Below are 23,681 nucleotides of genomic sequence, written 5' to 3' on the forward strand. Positions count from 1 at the left end.
TAATATGTAAAACAGCTAAAAGTCTGACCATACAATGTTTCTGAGATCTTTTAATATTTGATCAAAATCAATTGTAAATATACAACTGAAAGCAAAGCTAAATATTCAGTGTGGTTAAACACCTCAAACATGATTTTTTTTTTTTAATTAAATGACTTTGAAATTGTCAGATTAGTAGTCAAATAAAATTGGAAGATTTATCTTTCTTAACCCTTGTCAGTCAGAAAATACGGGAAAATAGACAATATTACAGCACGTACATGCACAGACCATTTAACCACACATAAAGCTGGCACCCATGATGTGAAGTCAAAATACCTCTAAAGAATGGTCTCTTAAAGTGGATATGTGGCAACATCAATGCATCAAATTGGTTGTAATCTGTTTTGTTAATAGGAAACAAACAAAATTGGTTGATTTATCACAAACCCAAATTTGTTTTTTAATAATAATATAATCACTCACTTAAGAATAAGCATAACAAAATACTACATGCATCTTGCAACAATTGTTAGATAACAATACTAGTCTAATATACTGTAAATCAGGAAATGTTAGCGAGTATAAAATGTTAGCAAATTTAGTGAGGTCATACTAGACGATAATATTTCATGATGCTAAATTTAAAGAGACATACAACAGACTGTTCCAGAAAACTTTTGTGTGATTGTTTTGTCTGTGATTAACTGAACTCACAACAATGGTTACAAGCTACTGATTAAACCAAAAGGATAGCAAACAACAGTAGTTACTTACCATGCACATGACTGCAATTTTCTACTAAATTCAAGATGTCTGTAAGCTGCATAACGTCAAGATTCGTCAAAAACATTATTTCAGCTGATCCTACAACTTAAGCTTCTTTTTTTTTTCAGTTTCTGATATGATGACCTCACTTAAGTTCTATGTCGCTAATATGTTACTTATTTGGATTTCGCTAAATTGTAAGATCGCTAATATTTTATGATTTACAGGATTCATGTATTGCCCGAGCGAGAAATAATCTTGACACTCGTTTCGTAAAATCAGTACGACACACAAGCTTGTATAATAATCTCTATTTAGATACCTCATCTGTCCTCAAACAAATGCATATTGCCCTACAGATAGTAGTCTGGTTCGAACATCCCAACAGCCATTGGCTGTTGTGATGTTCGAACCAGACTACTAAACATTTGTGTTCAGGACAGGTGAAGAGTAAAAGAAATATAAGTTGAAGAAACATATCTCAGAAATATGGTTTACCTTGATTTTTGTAAGTTGTGAATTAAATTATACCAAGATGTTACAAATATTTAACAGAATTTTTTGGAAATATTGTTGATTTCGATTTTTTAAATTAAATTATGCCAAAATGTTATTCCATTGTAATAAAATGTTGTTGTTTTTTTAAAGTTATTTCTGAATTCCATGAACATGTTTAAAATCTACCAAAAATCATGTAAATAAGGTTAATAAAATGCACATTTATGCATTTGGAAGAGAAATATCCATTGCAGCTACATGTTCAATTGCAGCTATTAAATGAATATGCACCTTGATGACATCATACAGACCCATAGGAACCGGAGGGAGAGGGAGGCATGTGCCCCTCCACTCTAGGACGAAAATGAATGCTTTTTTGTCCTACTACATATATAAATAAAGAGAAAAATATGGATTGTGCCCCTTCACTAGGGATCTGTGACCCCCACCCCATTAGAGATTTTGCCCTGCACTCCAGATTTAATTCCTATGGGCCTGTTATAAAGTCATCCGGAATGTTTAACGATACTATTACTAAGACTATCTACTGGTTACCTTCACTGGGGTTTACAGCAATCTTACGGCCCTTGAGCAAGTCTATCTAAGTAATATGTACATAATCTATGCATATATAATAAATATGTTATTGAATTAAATTTACTCAAATGCCATATTATTGCTGCCATAATAACTGCTGTTAATCTCTATTAAAAAAATAAAGTTTGAAGTAACCTGAGCTATCATTCTAGTAGCAAGTCAATCGTTTTTGGAGGGTTTTTGTTTTCAGTTACTTTTATTTTATTTAATACATGTGTTTTACACTGAACAAGAAACAGCAGAAAAGGGAATTACCAAAACAAGAAAAAAAAGTTATGGCTATGTTTATTAGGTTACAACAAACAATATTGTTTAAGGATTATCCAGTTCTACAGATTAGTAGATCCATGCAGTTTCTTAAACTGACATTACTAAAATTGTTTTTCTACAGATTCTTTAAAATTTTGCTTGTTTTGTTTAACAACCCGACTAGAGCACACATCATGGGCTATTGGATGTCAAATATTTGGTAATTCTGGCACATAGTCATCAGAGGAAACCCACTATATTTGTTCTAATCCAGCAAGGGATCTTTTATATGCACTTTCACACATGTATACAGGAATGCACATACCACGGCCTTTGACCAGTTGTGATGGATGGAATGAGAAAAAACCAAGTCAATTGAATGGATCAAGTGAGGTGGTTTGATCCTGCGATGAAAGCACCTCAAGCGAGTGCTCAACTGACTGCACCAAATCCCACCCCAAATTCTTTAAAAGGATATGAACATATAGGAATGGGGGTGACATCAAGTCCAAGAAATTTTCTTCACAAAAACATAATCCTTTTCTTTTGTCTCGTTCCAGGCAGTGCTGTGGTATGTACTACCCTGTCTGTGGGATGGTGCATATAAAAGATCGGTTGCTGCTAATTGAAAAGAGTAGCCCATGAAGTGGCGACAGCAGATTTCCTCTCAATATCTGTGTGGTCCTTAACCATATGTCCGACGCCATGTAACCGTAAAATAAAATATGTTGAGTGCGTCGTTAAACAAAACATTTCCTTCCTGCCTTCCTTTTTATTTGTTTTTCCTTTGAAATCATTTCTACAAATTCTAACCAGGATCACCGTTCCGAGGAAGTGAAAAGTAAAGTGCTTGATGGCCTCACCTGCTGGCTGTGGTGTATTTGGCGGGCCGGTTGGTGTCAACACCACTGGAGTGCCATGAGAGCCTGATCTACGGTGACCTAGTACTGCAAACACACCATACGTACAGTCAGGGCAGCAATCAACACACTCAAAATAACAAACAATATAGGCAAAAACGTTTAGTAGTTTCATGAACAAAGATGACAAAAGAATTATTTTCATGCATATCCTGACCTCTAAAACTTAAATGATTGCTTTGGAAAGCCTATCATAATAATAATAATTATTATAATAATAATAAAATAAATAAATAAATTCAGTTACAAAACAGGAATATTAAAATAAATAAATAAATAAATAAATAAATAAAAACAAACAAATAAAATATTATTTTCAAAAGGTAAAAATTAAACAATTTCAGTATTACAGAACTGGGATATTAAAAGAAATATGTATAAACCATTATCTTAATCAGCATAATGATTTTCCCTTGCAGAAAAAGCATGTATTATTTCACTCAATTTGCTAATAATCGGCAATATGTTAACAGAATATGTTTGGTGGAATTTTTAGCTCATACATCAATAATTTTTCTTGCACACTGTGTTTGACTTTCACCAACAATGCATTAATCAAATTTCTTGCCCACAAATTTTAGCCACCTTGCATCAATCAAAATAACCATCTGTCTTTTATCTTGAAACGTATACTTGTTTTATCTATGACAAATAACAGAATAGGAACTGAATATAAACCTTATAATACCACATCTTCGCATAACAAGAGTTCAGCAGGTGTATCAATGAGAATGTGTCAGCATATACACATATATACTGTTTAGAAGATCGATACATGGTATTCACATCTTCTCCAAATTTGTCATAATACATTCCATGTTTTCATAATAACAATTTTATGATTAGACAGTACAGTAGCCAGATATCCAAAGGAAAAACATTTAATTAAATATGTTGACTCAGCTTTAAAAAGCTACATTCAATTTATCCGTTTGTTATGTTAGTATTTATTACTACAAATAAGTAGTTAAATGCAATTACACATATTAAGAGTAAACTCAACTACCAAGCCCTATATAGTGTTTATCCTACAAGGACAATTAATACAGGCTTCTGAAAATTGTGAAAATAATATTTTCATTTGCCTGGTCTTCATGCAAGGTTAGTTTTATATACAAAAAGATATTTCATTCATACAATACATATATGACATCATACACATGGTCACAACATCTGCCCCAAGTCAGCAGGCCATATAATTTCAAATATCATGGGAAACACTTTTTCGGTTCTGTGTCTTGTAAGCATGGGAACCCATCAGAAACTGAGTTTTTTAAGGTTCCATTGAATAGACGTACTCAATATAACAATCATGGGAAATGAAATTTCGATTCCGTGATTTTAACAACACGATACCGACATGGCATCGGAGAAATAATTGTTTCCGTGATATCCAGTGGCCTGAGTCAGGCCACTGTTCATACCTGAGACCAGACCCAGGGTGAAATGCTTGAACTTAATGGATGTGGGCAGGGAAAAAAAAAAATTGGATTTGGATTTGGATCTAAGGCCTAATTCACTAAACTCTCACAACTTTGCGATCTCGCAGTGCAATGCTAAAAGACTTGCAAAGAGGAAGCTTTATTGTCTAGCAGAGCCTAAGAGAGCTTTGTGAATTAGGTCCTTGGATCATAACAGATTGAGTTATGTAATGATTGTTTCAGGTAACCCACAGATGGTTTATCTAATTTTGAATTCCCAAAGACTGGTAATGTATATTTTGTTTTTACTGGCTGTGCAACAGTGCCAATACAAACCTAACAAATCCAAAAGTAATAACTGTTTTTATACTATGTATCACTCAAACCAGTAAGTGGGGGAAAAAAATAAATAATAATAACAAAACAGGGTGATATATTTGCACCAACATCTTATGCCAACACATGCTTTTGATTACCTAAGAATTAGTTTGCTTAAATGAACTATACAACATGTTTCTTCATTAACAAGTCTTTAACTATTGTAAAAAGATGTTTTGACTGTTCAGTAGCCAAAACATAAACCATGGTATTCTTATTTTCAACAGCGTTTTTACGAAGTTCATCACAAATCATTTTGGATTCCAACAATTCCAAAACAGTGAAAACTAACCGACTATTTTTACTGGTCATACATGTATCTTTACTTTTTTTCATGACTTTTTAAAAGTATCGAAGAAGACTGAAGGACAAAAAAAAGACGAAAAACACCAAGGGTGATGCATACACTCAGTCTTTTAAATATATTTAGACTGACAAGCACTTGGAGGCAATACACTTTTTAATTCTGTTAAAATAAGGTTAAGCACATATAGTCAAATATATTCAAGATGCATACACAGCAATCATTTGAAAATTTAGTTTTCCTGTAAAAATAGTTTAGATCAAATTAACAAAATTAGACAGAAAGTCACATGCTTATTTTTACTGAAAACATTTAATTAACTTAAAATGTACAGCCTTTCACCCCTTGGTGTGGTGGACTTAGTTGCCAAAGAACTATAATATTGCAACTGCAACTGAAGAAAAAGGTATCTACAAGGATATCAAATCTAAGATGGAAAAGAAACCCCATGATTTGGGGGATCTTTTTGGATGGGTGAAGTTTGCTGTGAGTGCTTTAAATGGAAGAATTACCTCAACAATTCACTTAGCACTGATCAATGCAAACATTCAAACTAAGACACCACAAATTGGTTTAGTTAGCTACATACTCTTTGTACCGGCTCCTACCCAGAGCGAGTTTTGGACCAGAACACTGACTTCTCTCTTTCTAAATTTACAACTGACCCTCTGTCCTGGACAAACAGACCAGTTAACGTAGTTGTGTGTCCAGAGCCCAATTTCACAAAACACTTAAGCCTAGTTTTTCACATAAACTGGCTGTTGTGATGTTCGGATCAGACTACTCGCGTGGGGTTGGGGGGGGGTGGGGGGGGGGGGGGGGGGGGGGGGGGGGGGGGGGTTGCACTTGTGAGGACTGGTAATGTGAAAATAAAATAAATCTACAACTAAACCACAATTCTTATTACTATTATAGTTCAACAAATATAGTTAGAAGAACACATATTTCACTTTCTTTTGTCTTTGAAATACTCCAGCTTCCGTAATGATGTCATTTTCTGCGCGAAATTGATGCCAAACTCGTGCAAACGCATGACCGGTATAACTGCTAGTAACAGACATAAACTTATGATGTTTAGTGAAATGGGCCCCAGGATAGCTTGTTTGCATCTATTCGATATAAGCCCCCCCCCCCCCCCCCCCCCCCGTCCCAAATATATACACAAAATCAGCTTCAGGTGTAAGTTGCACACTATCAACTGGCTCATTTCCTATACAGATAATTTTTCTCATGTCATAGATTAGGTGATTTAGCTGGAAATGTAACATGCCATATTTTAGATTGGGTGATTTAGCTGCCTGTCTAGCTTTAACTTCATTACAATATTCATAAGCTCATGTTCATTATAGTGTCAATTGGTGATTGGCTTATTTAGTAACCTGTTACCGTAGTGCAGATTGGCTAATTTGTCTCAATGTGTAACTTACCACGTTGTGGATTGGTTGGTTGGTTTGCTTGTGACATGATGTCATATTCTTCTAGTTTGGAGAGGTCAGCCGAATACCGGTGGAAAACATTGACTGGTGTGCCTGACCTTGACCCTCTGGGCTCATGCAGACTCTCACGACTGGCAGCTAATGATGGTGGAGCACTCTTCTGACTTCGACCCTCCTATAAAATATTAAAATCATTCTCGTTCCAGCCAGTGCACCATGACTAGTATATCACAGGCTGTGGTATGTACTATTCTGCCGGTGGGATGATGTATATAAAAGATTCCTTGCTACCAACAGAAAAAATGTAGCTGGCTTTTCTCTCTAAGACTATATGTCAGAATTACCAAATGTTTGACATCCAATAGCCGATGATTAATAAATCAATGTATTTTAGTGATGTCATTAAACAAAACAAACTTTAACTTTTTAAAAATAAAATAAAGATTTGCTTCCGACAGATTTTCAATGTTGTCTTTTGGTGCTTTTATTTAATGACACTGAAGAACATTATAAACATACCACAGCTGTTGATGTATTAGTTGTAAGACACGGATTGGGACAGGAAAGAAATGGAGCTACATTCTACCCCATGTTATATTTAATGATAACAAAAAAGATATGTAACACAGGTTTGTATGAGGTTGATGGAGGGTTTTTTTTGTTTATATACAAAAAAAATGATATATTGTATGATTGTTCAATTATTATGCAAAGAAAACATATTTTAAAATGTTTTAACACGAATACCCTGCTTAATACTACTTAATACTGAGTCTACATTCAAGACTCAGTGTGACACTCAAATGTAATTATAAGACTTGAGTTTAAAGCTTTATAACCACAGCACCAGAAATACAAAAATTAATAAAATATAGTGCTGATCGAGTGAACGCGTTAACTGTTACTTTTAAGAGTTCATGGGTTTCTTTAACGTTACATTTTCCAACAATTTCATTTTAAAAAAAACAGATCTCTCTAAAAATAAGTTCATTGTAAAATATTTCCTGACTGTCATTTTAAAGCCATATGTTTTTCTTTTCAACTTTTTATCAACTAAAACAAAAATGAGAACAGCTAAAATAGTGGGGAAAGTTACATCAGACCAAATATTTTTGACTTGACTTAAGTAAATGAATAAAATAAATTTCCCCTTTATAGAACTACTTAATCGGAACTCTCAACCATGATGAATTCCACTCCCCACCTCCCAAACCTTTCACAATAGATTGGTCGAAATATTCTAAAAGCAAGTATAAAACGAAAACGGTTTTATATCTACCTTGGTATCCGTTCACACCAAAATCAAGTTTTAACAACTCAATGTATATATGTATGGCCACTACACCAACCTCTCTGTCACTAACAACTAACCCACTGTCCTGGACACTACATGAGCCAGTCCATAGAGCTGAGGTGTGTGCTCAGGACAGCATGTTAGAACCTTAATTGGACATAAGCATGAAAAAAAAGTTAAAAATGAAAAATTATAAAATTACCTCCACCACAATGGGTGGGGTGTTTCTCTGGGCAGTGGGAGTGAAAACTGGCACAGGGTCTCCCCTGTCAATCCCAAACTTGACGGTGTCACTGTTCGTGCCGAGCCTAGACTCCGTCATGGGTTGAGTGACCGACGGCGAGTGCACGGTGATCGGGTGATTGTCGGGTGACGTCATCACAAGGTGGTGAGCTGAAATATAATAAGGGAATTTTTTTAATGCTTTTTCTTTATGTTTTTGTTGGGGGGGGGTTAATGATATATATTTGATATTTGTTGAAACTTTAAATATCCAGTCAAAACCTTGTTATCTCAATAATCTGTAAATTCTGTTTAAAAACAATGCTAAAATTATATTTAATATGCTAAAAACTCTAAAATATATTGTTAGTAAAGATAACTTTTTAGCATTTGAGATCAAATCTGTGATATTTGTGATCATTCTCACTGGTGTATGAAGCAGGGGGCAAGGGGGACAACATACATTTCTTGATCTAGTAGCAGCAGCAATGGTTTATATAAATATATATATATATATAGTGAAACTCCTCTAAACCAGACACTCTCAGGATCAAGTAAAAATTCAGAGGTATTCGGTTTAGAGAGGTTCTCTTCCGTAGAATTTTTTAAAAAGCCTTGTCTTTCAAACCATAATATAGATGCTTCTCATTATGGCCATCTATGCCACACACCTGCCATTTCCCATTATCTTAGTCATGTGCTTGGTGTGACCACTTATACACATTCAGTGGTTATTTCTGGCATCATTAAAGGTGCAACAGACCCTAGTTTCAGCCCGTGAAATATGGACACTAAGTTTAGCTCATCTACAAACTTGCAATACACATTTGGTTACGGTTAAAATGGAGAGAAGCTAAAGTCTGTGATGTTTAAACAAGGAAATACTGTCTAAAATGACTAGAGCTTGTCTCGATAACCATTACTTCTCCAAGGAACATGTATTTTTAGAAACTAGGGTCTGTCACTTTAAGAGTCATCAGCAATTATCTACTATACGCCCCTACTACTGGGTGTAAAATAAAACTTACACCCCTACTACCAGGTGTAAAATAAAACTTACACCCCTACTACCAGGTGTAAAATAAAACTTACTGTAGTGTATTTCATCACCAGTTTCAGCTTGTGCTGGAGATACAAGAGGTTCATCGGCACCCTTGAAGAACTGAAAGAGATATTAATAGAACATATAAACACAGCAAATAATCAGCTAAGATTAAAGTGTAAAAGAATGGGGGGTTTTAAAACTGACAAAATGCATTAAGTATATCACATAAAGCACCAATATATAATGTATACACTATCACATTCATCTGCTTAAAACATTCAAAATAAATGCATAATTTATTTTTAACTTGTTTTCTTAAAAACCATTACATTTAACACAGAAAAGAACTTTAATGATGTTAAAATATAATTATATGTTGTTTTTGTTTTTTTAACTACATGTAAATAAAATATTCAATGAAAAATAATCTCTATTAAACCTACATGTAGTAGGTTTACCATGAAGGGAAGCTACTCAGCATTCATTATTGTGTTTCCGACCATGGTAATGTAAAAGGTTTTTATCATCTGTTACAGAGATTACTACATGAATGTAGTTAGATACCATTTATTTCTCAAGTTGTTTCAAAACATCAAAAGCCAGAAGGATATTTTTTAAACAAGTTGTATTTAATTAACACAAGTGTTGTATTCTACTTCCTGAACATCCTCAAAAAGAAAGTTTAAAAGATATTTAAGCACATTTTTGACAACTAAAACTTATGTATGATGCCTGCAGCTGCAGAGTTACCTTAAACATATATACCCTAGTTTTTAAACACTAGGGCATAGTTTTGACTATTAGAGCCATTTTTGATAACTAATATCATACTTTACTTAGATTTTATTGTTTTAGATTATCAATTTCCGTATATTTGGATTGTTTTTGGTCATGCTGGTGATTTTAATATCATAAAAGGCATTTCTCATATTTTAAAAATACATGTGCATCTGAGAAGCAACAGTTATGAAGTTGAGTTTTAGTCTATTATTAGAGGGTATTTCACCATTTCAAAGTCACAGACTCATGTTTTACTCAATTGTAACTTTATCCAGATGTGTTACAGGTTTGTAGATCAACTAAACTTAGTGTGCATTTTCATTGGGTTGAAACTAGAGTGTGTCCCTTTAAATGTCATAAGTAGAAATCAGTTTTGACAGTGTTCATTTCACTGGATGGTTTGGTTTTCACATCTAGATGATTACAATAAAGCAACCAATCACGTCTGTAAAACCAATCACCGACATATATGAAATATTGCTACAAACGGGTGTGCAAGAAAAGAAACTTACAGACAATGCAATAAAGATTAGAACTGAAAAATCAATAAGGATTAATATGTGAGAAATATTAACAAACCTGAAACAGGTGTGTAATAATCCGAACTACTTCCGTCATTGATGGCCTTTCACTGGAATTACCAGACCAGCATCTGGAAAAATCAATCACAGTCAATAACATTTATTATTTAATAAATGCTATATAAAGAATTAATGAAACAGAATGCTATATAAAGAATTAATGAAACAGAATGCTATATAAAGAATTAATGAAACAGAATGCTATATAAAGAATTAATGAAACAGCAAGGATAAGGAATGAAGGGGGAAAATGATTTATTTAATGATACACTCAACACATTTTATTTTATTTATATTGTGTCAGACATATGGTTAAGGACCACACAGATATTGAGGAAGGAAACCTGCTGTCGCCACTTCATGGGCTACTCTTTTCAATTAGTAGCAAGGGATCTTTTATACGCACCATCCCATAGACAGGATAGTACATACCATGACCTTTGATGTACCAGTCGTGGTGCACTAGCTGGAGCAAGGTCATGGGTAAGGAGTATTAGTTTAATACTTGCCCAACACGATTTAAAACTATGGCAATATGATGTCTAATATTACAGATGAAATGGTAAGTGTTTTATATACACAGAGTTCCTGCTAGAGGGTAAGAAGGATAAAATTATGTACCCTGAAATCTTGGAAATTAATGGAAGGAAATATTTTATTTAATAACGCACTCAACACATTTTATTTACAGCTATATGGCGTCGGACATATGGTTAAGGACCACACAGATATTGAGGCAGGAAACCCGCTGTCGCCACTTCATGGGCTACTCTTTCTGATTAGCAGCAAGAGATCTTTTATATGCACCATCCCATAGACAGGATAACACATACACTGTACCACAACCTTTTTATGTACCAGTCATGGTGCACTGGTTGGAGTGAGAAATGGAAATTAATGGATACATTTAAAAAAATTTTTTTAGAAAGATTACAGTACGAAAAATGCTGTTTAAAATTTGTCAAAGTACATAAATGATTAAAATGCAGTGTCTCAACTTCAAAAGACTCCAAAACCATAACCACCTAGTAGTGGCAGTTATGATCTGTTTTGTTTTTATTAAGTACTTGCAAAAACATTTCTGGCAGAAAGCCTGATTCACCATCAAAATCAAAACAAGACAAAACTATTTACCGTGTCATAAGAATCTCTAATGGTTTCGGTAAACCTCGGATCAAAGGAGGCCGTTTTCCTGAAAGAGAAAAGTAACATAAACACAAATATAAAGTAAAGATCACAGAGTTACTTAAATAAGGTCATACATATACTCAAAATATAACCATCGAACTAAACTAAGGGCCAGTAGATGTTTTGGTAAGTTTCTGCTACTGTCACTTATATTAAATGTGAGAACGTTTTGATCAGATGATTTATAAAAGTTTTCACTAAATTTTGACCAGTGATGCACTCGAAAATTGTGCATGCAGAGAGTTTTCATATTTTTTATCCTATAAAGAAAAATGCCCAAAGCAGGGCTTCTAGATTATGGTAGCCCCACTCCCATGGCTAGTGATATTCAGTATTGGGCTAATAAATAATTACTATAACTAGCCCAATGGCTAGTGAAAAAAAACACCTCGTCCAATGCAGCATTTACATATTTCGTAAATATGAATATACTGCCCCCTCTTTCCACTCCAATCTAAGGATTTTTAAGCTCAATCTCTCTTCAGGTGACATATCTGATTATTACTATTATTAAAATTGTATTTATTTAAAGTAGGGCTAGTGAATATTTAATCATGGCTAATACATTTTTAAAATCACTGATCCCATGGCTAGTGGATTTTTATAAAATTCGAGAAGCCCTGCAAAGTATCCACTGGCCCTTAAATAATTTTATTGAGTATAACTGACAAGTTTACAGCAACATTACAAGTAATATTAATTTATTACAAGTCTGCAGGGCCCATCCTGTACATTGCCATATTAGCCAAATGCAAATTTTTACATAAAATGGCTAAACATTTTAGACTTTGGCTAATAAAATATTCCTAAAATTAACCACATTTTAATGATTTTCAAGGAAATACTCTACATTTCTAAAAATTGGCTAAACCGAAATGTATTCCAGTGTGAGCCCTGGTTTGTCCCTTTTATTTCAAGTCTTTCTTCTAAGTATTCTAAATTCAAGATGAGGTACTAAATTGTTTGCATTTTAAAAACTGTTTTGAGCTAGTACAAACATCAGAATTACCAAATGAAGAGATGTGCATTAACAGGTCAGATAAGAATTTGAAAAGCAACATGTATCCAAGATCACAAAAAGCTCTATTCAACAGAAATACCTTACAATCATAGAAACAGAAATTTGATTTATGTAGTCCGATAAAACTTGGAGAATAAAACTACTACCATGATTATATACGCTTCTAAAAAATGTTCAGTATAACAGTAGGTTTTATGACCACCAAAGATCTTGAAGGACGATTGGGGTCAGAAGTGAAATTTGAACGTTGACATTTATTTATTGCAAATTCAAACAATAAAAATGACTAAAAAGAAAACAATAACAACTGTATGATCAACAGAATAAAAAAGATTGACAGAAATAATGTTCCACAGTGATTAATCGACCTTCCTGGAAATTGTCAAAATCGAGAATGACACCCCAATGACATGCACGGGGCAACTGTGTGATGCATGTGCAAATTATGGAATGTGTTTCAGTGTGTTGATAAACAGACCTGAACGTTCTTTACTAGAATGTCTGTGGTCAAAATGTATGTTCAGTCTAATAGATGTTTATTAACATTAATATTTCAGGTTCCCCTCTTCTTTTGAAGAGTATATAATGGAGAGTAAAATTTGGAGAATAAAACTTTTACCATGGTTATGTAATGGAGAATAAAACTTGGAGAATAAAACTAGTATCATAATTATATAATGGAGAGAAAAACTTGGAGAACAAAACTGTTACCATGATAATATAATAGAGAGTACAACTTGGGGAATAAAAGTGTTACCATGATTATATAATGAGAATAAAACTTGGAGAATAAAACTGTTACAATGATTATATAATGGAGAATAAACCTGTTACCATGATTATATAATAGAGAGTACAACTTGGAGAATAAAACTGTTACAATGATTATATAATGGAGAAATAAACTGTTACCATGATAATATAATAGAGAGTACAACTTGGGGAATAAAAGTGTTACCATGATTATATAATGGAGAATAAAACTTGGAGAATAAAACTGTTATCATGATAAAATAATGGAGAGTAAACCTGTTACCATGATTATATAATGGAGAATAAAACTGTTATCATGATAATATAATGGAGAGTAAACCTGTTACCATGATTATATAATGGTGAATAAACCTGTTACCATGATTGTATGATGGAGAATAAAACTGTTACCATTATGAACGGCCCACATGATTCTGAATGCTGGGCCTCCGATCTCGTCAAACGGTTTCCTGCGTGTGATGACCTCCCACAGAATGATGCCCCAGCTGAACACATCACACTTCTCACTGTAGTTACACCCTAGACACCAGAAACGAAAAGGTAAAGAATATTTGATGAACAACATTTCTGCATATTTGCAACTACAGCCAAATGGTGTCCAACATACTGTTAGTTCAGCATTTGCAGTCTTTCTGCCAGAAAGAAAGTTTGGGTATGGCGCTATGGAATCGAATGCAACAACAGTTAACAGGGGGTATGGGGGGCCTCCACCAGAAAGAAAATGAGTTAAGTTTAGGGAAAAGCATACAGTAATGATAAGAGTAATTAATTTTGTCAAAATGTTAACTTAAAAAAAAAACATTGTCAAAAATATTTGGGTATGTCGCCATACCCGTTTTACCCTCTGGCAGAAATCCTGACTTGGTCTACAATATAAAAGAGGACACTTACTGCTACCACATAAGCTACATCTATTGAATAGCAGTATGGGATTGTTTATATACACTTTCCCCAAAACAGGACAACACACACAACAGTTTTAGTAAAAAAATTGATGAACACCATAATTAATAACAATAATTTATTTGTCAAAAATGGATAAATCTCCATTGAAGTCTAACTTTATCTTTAACTATGGATGATAAACCTAAACACAAAATTGTGAAAAAATTAGTCCTGAAAACTATATGTACAACAGATGGACGGAGAGACAGACAAGAGACAAAATCTCCTTCGGCTGAATCGGTAGAGGACTAATATACCAGGAAGGAAATGAAATGTTTTATTTAACGACGCACTCAACACATTTTATTTACAGTTATAAGGACCACACAGATATAGAGAGGAAACCCACTGTCGCCACTTCACGAGCTACTCTTTTCGATTAGCAGCAAGGGATCTTTTATATGCACCATCCCACAGACAGGATAGTACATACCATGGCCTTTGATAGACCAGTTGTGGAGCATTGGCTGGAACGAGAAATAGTCGGGACTAATAAACAATGCTAGAGGTAGTGTACAAATTATCAGCCTGCCACTGGGCAATAAAGAGTAGCGTCTTAACACAGGTGGCTGTTTGATACAGGTCAATTTATATCGCCAACAAAGTAGATAATTTGTTTAAAAACACAAAGTAAACTTTTGGATAGTGACAGCCGTTAGAGCCGATATGAAGGAAGGAAATGTTTTATTTAACGACGCACACAACACATTTTAATTACAGTTATATGGCATCGGACATATGGTTAAGGACCACACAGACATAGAGAGAGGAAACCCGCTGTCGCCACTTCAGGGCTTCCCTTTTCGATTAGCAGCAAGGGATCTTTTATATGCACCATCCCATAGACAGGATAACACATACCACAGCCTTTGATATACCAGTCGAGGTGCACTGGCTGGAGCGAGAAATAGCCCAATGGACCCACTGACGGGGATCGATCCCAAACCGACCGCGTATCAAGCGAACACTTTACCACTGGGCTACGTCCTGCCCCGAGCTGATATGAATGCATATAAAGATGTTAATGAATTTGTGGCTAGCTTTCTAAAGTCCAAGTCTGAAGAGACCATACCTTCAAAGACCTCTGGTGCCATCCAGGCAGCACTTCCTTTGTTGTTGGTCATGTGGGTTTGAATATCACAGGCTGTGCCGAAATCACAAATCTTTAACACGGTTCCACCCATTATGAGAAGCAAACTAAGAGGAAAGGAAAGACATGTCTGGTTAATCAAACTTCAGCATATTTTATAAACTATGTTTATGGACGATTTCTGTGTAATGTGGTTATTTCAACACTTAAATAAAGTCTGAACCAAATTGTTAACAACTACGATACATCATTCTCCTACCTTTCCTCACTTTTTGTCCAAACATAAATCAAGAAAAAAACATTACAGTGACAGAGATTCCACATACGAGACTGCAGCCATGTCACCGATATCAACTTTGCTGAGATTGCATAAGGCAAAATGTATGCAATTTTTCACTGTCTGCCATTTTTCTTTTTTGTGCAATACTTTTCAAGAGGGGTGGAAGCCTCCTAAGTATGTGACGTAATTAATCCAATGTCATGGTGAGTGCGCTATACCTTAGCGCATGTCATGACATTGTTAGATTACGTGATATCGATCCACCCCTTTTAAAGAGTATTCCATAAACTAACAAAATTGCAGACGGCAGAAAACTGCATGTATTATAACCTATGCAATCTCAGCGAAGTCGATATCGGTGACATCATTACAGTCTCGTATGTGGAATATGTCACTGTAATGGTTTTGTCACGATTTGTATCTGGACAAAATTTGGGGGAAATCTAATGGTAATTAAAGGTAGGAGAGTAATTTATGGATCTTTTATATGTGCCTTTTTACAACAAACAAGACAGTACATACCATAAACATTGGTATACCAGTCATGGTATAGGGAAAACCTATATAGTTCACCGACAGGACTGACCCTATGGATCCATAACACCTCATGAAGCAAATGTAACATTCTCTCTAAAATCAATTTTAATGAATTATGTTACTTAATGAAATATGTGTCTAACAATATGTATCTAGCATCATTAGTCTTGTGTTACAACAAAAGATAATTAATATTTGAAATGAACTTAATTTTTCAAACTATTTAAGTTATGGGGTTAAAATTAGCAGACATTTAGTCATTGTTGTCAAATAATAATTAAATAAATTACTAGACTAATGGAAACTTCATAATTATTATTTTCATGAATACCTCACCTCTGGTCTAATTGCAAATCCTCACCTATTCCCATGACCCATGATTAAGTAAGTGTAACTGGCCCCGGTGATGTCATGGTTAAGCCATCGGACATAAGACTGGTAGGTACTGGGTTCGCAGCCCGGTACCGGCTCCCACCCAGAGCGAGTTTTAACGGCTCAATGGGTAGGTGTAAGACCACTACACCCTCTTCTCTCTCACTAACCACTAACCCACTGTCGTGGGCAGACAGCCCTGATAGTTGAGGTGTGTGCAATGGATGGTGTGCTTGAACCTTAATTGGATATAAGCACGAAAATAAGTTGAAATGAAATGAAATAACTAAAGTGTAACAGGTGCCTTCAGACTGTATGCAGGGCTCACGCTAGGTCAAAATCATAGAGCGAAGTCACTTCTCTCTCAAACTTTAGAGAGGGCGAAGTTTTTAATAGCAGGGAGACTTGAATTTTTAATCCAAAAAATAAAATACACAAAAAGAAGTTATCTTAATACAGGTGCAACTTTTACAATCTGTATTTTATTTATTTTTTTTACCGTCTGTACTGCTAATTGATGGATATGTGCTCTATAGTTTGTTTTAATCACCTTTCCACATGTCGCCTTCTTTAAAAATAATGAAATGTAATTGAACAGCACTAATTTAACCGTTTAAAATTCATTCTCTCACAAGTTTGTCTTCTCATTTCGTGTAATAACTACTCCATGCAGAGTATTGTCCTAGTAGATTAATCTACCACGGTCAAGCTTAGATTACCCAGAGGCAATTGAATGCGTTCCGCAGTCACTGTTTCTTAATTGATACACTGTGGAGTTGTCAGACTGAATGGGCACTAGTATCTGTGAAGGTGTGAAAATTGCTTATCTGCTGCATCTTGTCATTGTTGTTTAACATAGAATTTACAGTGGTCGCTTAACACGGGTATTTTAGCGACTTCAGGATCCAGTTTAGGTGGCCACTGGGTGTGTAGGACAGGTTACCTTTTATTACGAGTGCATATACATTAAAAGTCAACTAGGACAGGTTTGCTTATATTATTTTATAATTTCGACATCTGTGTTGTATGTTGAATTTATTCATTATGACAAAATCTATGCAAAACTAGTTAATTACTCCCCGCATTTTTTTTCACGTCGAGGTCTGCTGCTCCAAATTTTCTTTCAATGTATTTTCAGGTGGAGTATGACCCAAAGTCCCTAAAAATATTCATTCGCCATAGTCCAGATCCCCACCCGTGTACAATTTCCAGCATATTCGCCTGACAATACACTTCAACAGTCAGTAGCACGTTTAGGCTAACTATTAGTGACAGACATGGGTGTTGTCCGAGCTAGACAGTCTACCGGTATCTGTGAGCATGTCACATGATTTTGTGGTGCCAGTCTCTCTTCAAACTCTCACACACTTCACACTTAATTATTATCTATGAATACATGTAGGTGTTCCTCGATGTCTTCACCATTCATCCGTGATGTGTACATTGCAAGTGATGACTATTTTTGAAAGGCGACACAAATTTCGCCTTACAGTGACTAGCATGGCTCCGCCCAGTCGCGTGAGCCCTGTGTATGACTCTATGTTACCAATGTATCTCTGTTTTACTTACTTTGGAGGCTTGAGGTCTCTGTGTATGAGAGCCTTGGGCCTCATGTTGTGTAGATATTCAACTCCCTGTGCTGTCTGGAATGCCCAGCTCATGGCATGGGCTGCGGTGTAGTTCGGTTGTGGTCCAGATCCGTGGAGAACTGATATAATGAAAACAATTGCATGAACAGCAGGTCAAATATTATGTACATTTATAAACAAAATTATAAAAAAACACAGCACATGGGCCGCAGTGTTGTTTGGTTGTGGTCCAGGGCCCCGTTCCACGAAAGAATTGTAGCTAAGGTTAATTGTAGTGACTTACGGTGAATTTTACAATTGGCACCATAAACTTTACAGCCGTTCAACAAAGCAACCGTACGGTATTCGTAAGTGCCCCTTTAATGATTAAAATATTCTTTACGAAGAAGTACGAATTAGTTAAATAATGAATTGGTTACCGACTTTTCGGAACATCTTAGATGTATTCATTGGTTTCGGACATCCATGAAGTAACTTTATCAGTTTATTTGCTAAACAATAATTGCCGAATGCATAAGACATGAGAGTTATCTCCCGTATTTTTGTGTTAAAAGTCTATGGCCTAGAATGTTTTTTCATCGAAAGCCAAGTTTTATAACATTTATTTGCTATATATTAGATCCCTTTTTATACAAAAAGTTAGTATCCTTCTTAGAAAATGACAAAATCATCATTTGACAGCTAGGTTAGTGGCTTACAACTGCCTCGTACCTATTGTAAATTTTCACTGTAATTTACTACGATAGTAAGCTACGCTGCGCCGTGGAACAGGCTGGCGATCGTAGACAAAAATTAAGGTCGCGATGGTAGGTATTTATGGCAATAGCAGTACTAAGATCGCTTTGTGGAAGGGAGTCCTGATCCGTGGAGAACTGATATAATAACAACAATTGTATGAACAGCAGGTCAAATATTATATTTATTAACAAAATTGTGAAAAACACAGAACATGGGCCGAGGCATAGTTTGGTTGTGGTCCAGGTCCGTGGAGAACTGATATAATGATAACAGTTGCATGAACAGCAGGTCAAATATTAGACATGTATTTATAAACAAGATTATGAAAAATACAGAACATGGGCCGCAGTGTAGTTCAGTTGTGGTCCAGATCAATGAAGAACTGTCATAATGATAACAACTTGTGAAAAACACATACCGTAAGAAATAATAATAAAAATAATGGATTATTTATTTAATGGCACCTGGGTACTTTGCTCGATGATGAGTGCTTCCTAGATACTAGCATCAGACTGCTGATCCAATGCTGATACAAAAACATTTACAAAATCATGGCTCACCCTGTGCATAGTCAAATTAGCCAACTGCTAATTTTTGTTTTTTTTACAGAAAACAGGGCTCAAAATAGCCGCCTGCAAAAAGCAAAAGGAAGGTCATTTCTTAGACCTAGTAGGTGAAATGAAAATTCACCTGCTAAAACTACCAAAACATTGCAGGTAATATTTCAAGAGTAGAATTATCTCGTCTGCTATTTAGCTTGTGATTCTGTCATATTTGAATTCCATAATGCTCTAACATTTCCACACATTCTCACAAACCCTCCCCTCAACTCGTGCTGCTTTATTTGTAGCAGGCCATATTTGTTCCACACAATGCATACTTCTTTTGGCCTGCCATTTATAAAAAAAAATAACAGCAGCCCATATTTTACTTCCTATTTTCAGCCCTGGCAGATCTAGCTCTGGGTCCACAGAAAATTTTGCCAAATTATAAAAATTGATATATCAAATTTCAAAATCTGCAGAAACCTGATTATTTTCTATCAAAATATGTTTTTTCCATGAAATTATTTCACCAAAATGAAATAAAATTGGCCAGTTGTTTTTAAAATTTGTAGTTGGCGAATTTGGCAAGTGCCAGAGCTACATGTGTAGCTCTGCCTGGACAGTTACTACAAACATTTAGTAGTTGGCAAATACACATTGGTTTAAAATAGCCACTTCTGGGTAATTTTCAAAGAAATACTGCACTTATAGTTCATCCCACAGGGAACGCCTTTTCTCATACTATTAAATTTACTACAAGTTATTTATTTCTGAGTCAAATGATTTGTAAATTGCACACAAAAATAGTTGGGCTTTTTTTTGTTATTTCTAAAACAATTTTACTTTTCTTCTTATTATATGTCAAACCAAACTGAAATTATTTACAAAATTTTTTTTTTATAGAATGATGGAACAGACTACATGTATAAGTAAAAATTGGTGATAACAAAATTATTTTCAGCTTGAGCCCGGCAAGATTTTGGATTAGTTCATATATTTATTCATTAATTTAACTTTAACACCCCCCCGAAAACTGTACACACACAAATTAAGACGTGCACCACCATATTATTTTTGGAGGTTTTTTTAATGGTGGTGCATATAAACAAGTCTTTCTGGACAAATAAAGAGCCAGTAGTATTAGTAGAATTATTCATAACTTATGAACAGCTTGAAAACAGTATTTCCAAGTAAATAAACTGGTAACAAGATGTAATATGACTAATTACCTTCACATGTATGTCACTTACCAATCTAATTAAAATTAGCTCCACTATTACATGTGGATCTAAAGACAGCCAGTTGGAGCTCATGTCCACCAATCAAAACCTTACTTACAGAATCCTGCCAGTGATTTAAAAATAATTTGAAAACATTCCGAATTATCCTGAGGGTATACGACATGTTTCGTGTGAATTACGAATGCCTTAAAACATGTTTTATTTTATAAAATAAATAATTTGTAATGTAAAACTGAAGACTGATTTAGTTTTTTTTAAATTTTATAAATAAATAAATAATTTTGAATGTAAAATTGAAGACTGATAACCCACCCCGTACGTATTGGTATGGTTCGCTGTACTGCGGCCACTAAAATAGACTCACCCGATATTTTTAGAATTTGTATGCTCCCAAATAACGTTATAAAAGGCGAAGTGTGATTGGTCAATATTTAAATTATTATTTACAGACGAAATGTTACCTGGACATTGGGGACTACGCAGTGTTGTTAGTTTTAAATCACTGGCAGGATTCTGCAAGTAAGGTTTTGATTGGTGGACATGAGCTCCAACTGGCTGTCTTTAGATCCACATGTAATAGTGGAGCTAATTTTAATTAGATTGGTCACTTACCATTGTAAAGAGATCCACCCTCAGCATATTCCATAACAAGGCACACCTAAAACACAATGCAGAACATGTCACAAGTTAGAACAGTTAATTCAATATATTAAAAAACACCTCACATAAATATAAAGATTTTGTCCTAACTCATACTAAAATAATAATTATTATACATTTCCTGTTTAACACAGATTTTAAGAAGTAACTGGCGGCCTGCAACTTTTTATTTCTTTAACAATGTTATACACAACTTTAATTAAAACTATAACAAATCAACAAATCAACTAAATAGATGTACAGTGAAATCTGTCAAAACTGGATTTATGTATGTGTATGACTGAGGAATATTTGGAACAAACAAGTGAACTGGAGACTGAAGTGCATGGGCGATTCTAAATATTTGTTGATTTGGGATGGACTTTCACTAATCCTCTTTGTATATTATTGCCTCACTCTTTTACTGTAATATAACAAATAAGTTTTCTGTTGATTTTTGTTTTTTCTTCTTTGTAAATAAATACTAGAATGAAAATAATTATGAATCTATAATTAGAGTACAAACTGACTATGAGTCGTATGACTGACTTCGTTTACTGCATTACAAACTTAAAAAAGAGATAGTGTTTTGAACAATAATATTACTCTTGAAAAACACTCCCTTCTACCCCTACAGTCGTATAATGCCAACCCCTGTAATTGCCTACAGCAATCGGCAATGCCATGGAGATTTTAATTTTTTATTTTCTGTAGTCTATATTCAATTTTATTTTACTGTATGTTTGTTACTGTCGACATTTTCTTAATTGTAGGGCTTGACATTCTTTTCCCACCTAGAGTGTTGTGTTCTTATTGAACTAACAAAGCAATACATACTGGTGCTTTTGTACAAGCTCCATACAGTTTGACTATGTTGGGATGCGACACCCTGGACAGTTGTTTTAGCTCAGTAATGAACGCCTTTTTCTCCGACTCGGTCTCTATAATTTTCACTGCTACATCAATGTTCCTCCATTTGGCTCTACTCACCACACCAAACGCACCTTTACCAACAATCTGTAAACAAACATACAACATTAAGTCATTAGAATCCAGGGAACATTTAAACAGGGATCAAAAATACCTGTAGCCAAAATATTAGTCAAATGGAATTTTTATTAGCCATATTAAAAATGCTTTAGCGAAAATTGTTTTACACAGTACTGTATAGAGTATTAATATATGAATATGAATCTTTTTCAGCTAATTGTGTACAAACTGGAATATATCTGAATAACAAAACCGTATTACCTGATCAAAATCCAAGACAGCAATGGGGGTTAATATATTACTTCGATTTTTCAGCAGGGGAGGGGGGTAATGCATTATCTTCAGAGTTGGAAGCCAGTACCCCATACACCCACTCCCACTTCTAAGGCCTATGACATTAAATTAACAAACATACAGAAATATGGGGGTGGGTAGATGTTTATGGAGGATGTTGGGGGTTTTTCTTCCTTTTTTCCAAAATAAAAATTAGAGAGCTTTTTTCTTTTTTTAAATACAGAGCTCATTATTTCTTTAAATTAATAGCAATCTTTATGTTACTTTGAATTGCTTCTTCTTCTTCTTTTTTTTTGCTTTTTTTAAGTAACCCATCAATTCCCCACCCCCCACAATTTCATATTTTGTGCTATGTTGTTGCTGTTAATTTCAGCATCGTGTTAAATGCTTGTTGTGATTTCTGCTTGTAAAACACCTAGGCTAAGAATGCTGACTTCACAGTATTACAACTATTCCATTTATATATAAGAAACGTTAATAAAACTAAAATTTACGGTCTTTTTAAAATCCAGCTAACTTATTAAATGTCACCCAACAGTCTTACAAATTTATATATAACATTATCTGACAAATATCATGACTACCGTAAACTAATTTTATTCAGTGTATGTTTAAAGGGACATTCCTGAGTTTGCTGCAATTTTAAAGATGTTATTGACTGACTTTTTAACGATTGTGTTTACATATTAAATATATTTTTCTGCATAAAATATTAGTGGCCATATATTAAACATATTTCTGATCTTTCCAAAATTTGTACTTGGTTAAATTTCATTTTATTTCATAAAATATAGTTTTTTTGTACATACAAAATTATTTGAAGACAAAATTCAGATTGGGCTTCTTACAAATATTAAGACAACCAGACACTGATATTCTAAACAAGAAAATATATTTAATATGTAAGTTTAATCGTAGAAATATTTTATTAGTCGGGAACATCTTACAATGCAGCAAACTCAGGAA

General features: G+C 34.5%; 1 protein-coding gene across 3 annotated transcripts in view; it reads right to left on the reverse strand.

Annotated features, from left to right (window-relative positions):
- LOC121370565 (mitogen-activated protein kinase kinase kinase 7-like) overlaps positions 1-23,681 on the reverse strand; it is a 64,906-nt gene that overhangs the window by 34,188 nt on the left and 7,037 nt on the right. Inside the window, exons 2-13 of one of the 3 annotated variants that reach the window (XM_041495873.1) lie at positions 22,269-22,448; positions 21,405-21,450; positions 18,249-18,387; positions 15,473-15,597; positions 13,846-13,974; positions 11,607-11,664; positions 10,471-10,543; positions 9,159-9,228; positions 8,047-8,237; positions 6,542-6,725; positions 2,955-3,038; positions 319-381 (exon numbers count right to left, since the gene is read on the reverse strand). In XM_041495873.1, coding sequence (XP_041351807.1) covers positions 319-381; positions 2,955-3,038; positions 6,542-6,725; positions 8,047-8,237; positions 9,159-9,228; positions 10,471-10,543; positions 11,607-11,664; positions 13,846-13,974; positions 15,473-15,597; positions 18,249-18,387; positions 21,405-21,450; positions 22,269-22,448 — 1,342 coding nt within the window. The remainder of the gene's footprint in view (positions 1-318; positions 382-2,954; positions 3,039-6,541; positions 6,726-8,046; positions 8,238-9,158; positions 9,229-10,470; positions 10,544-11,606; positions 11,665-13,845; positions 13,975-15,472; positions 15,598-18,248; positions 18,388-21,404; positions 21,451-22,268; positions 22,449-23,681) is intronic. The other 2 variants (XM_041495874.1, XM_041495875.1) reach the window with 2 other exon arrangements.

This window comes from Gigantopelta aegis, chromosome 4 (assembly GCF_016097555.1).
Source record: "Gigantopelta aegis isolate Gae_Host chromosome 4, Gae_host_genome, whole genome shotgun sequence".
NCBI lineage: Eukaryota > Metazoa > Mollusca > Gastropoda > Neomphalida > Peltospiridae > Gigantopelta > Gigantopelta aegis.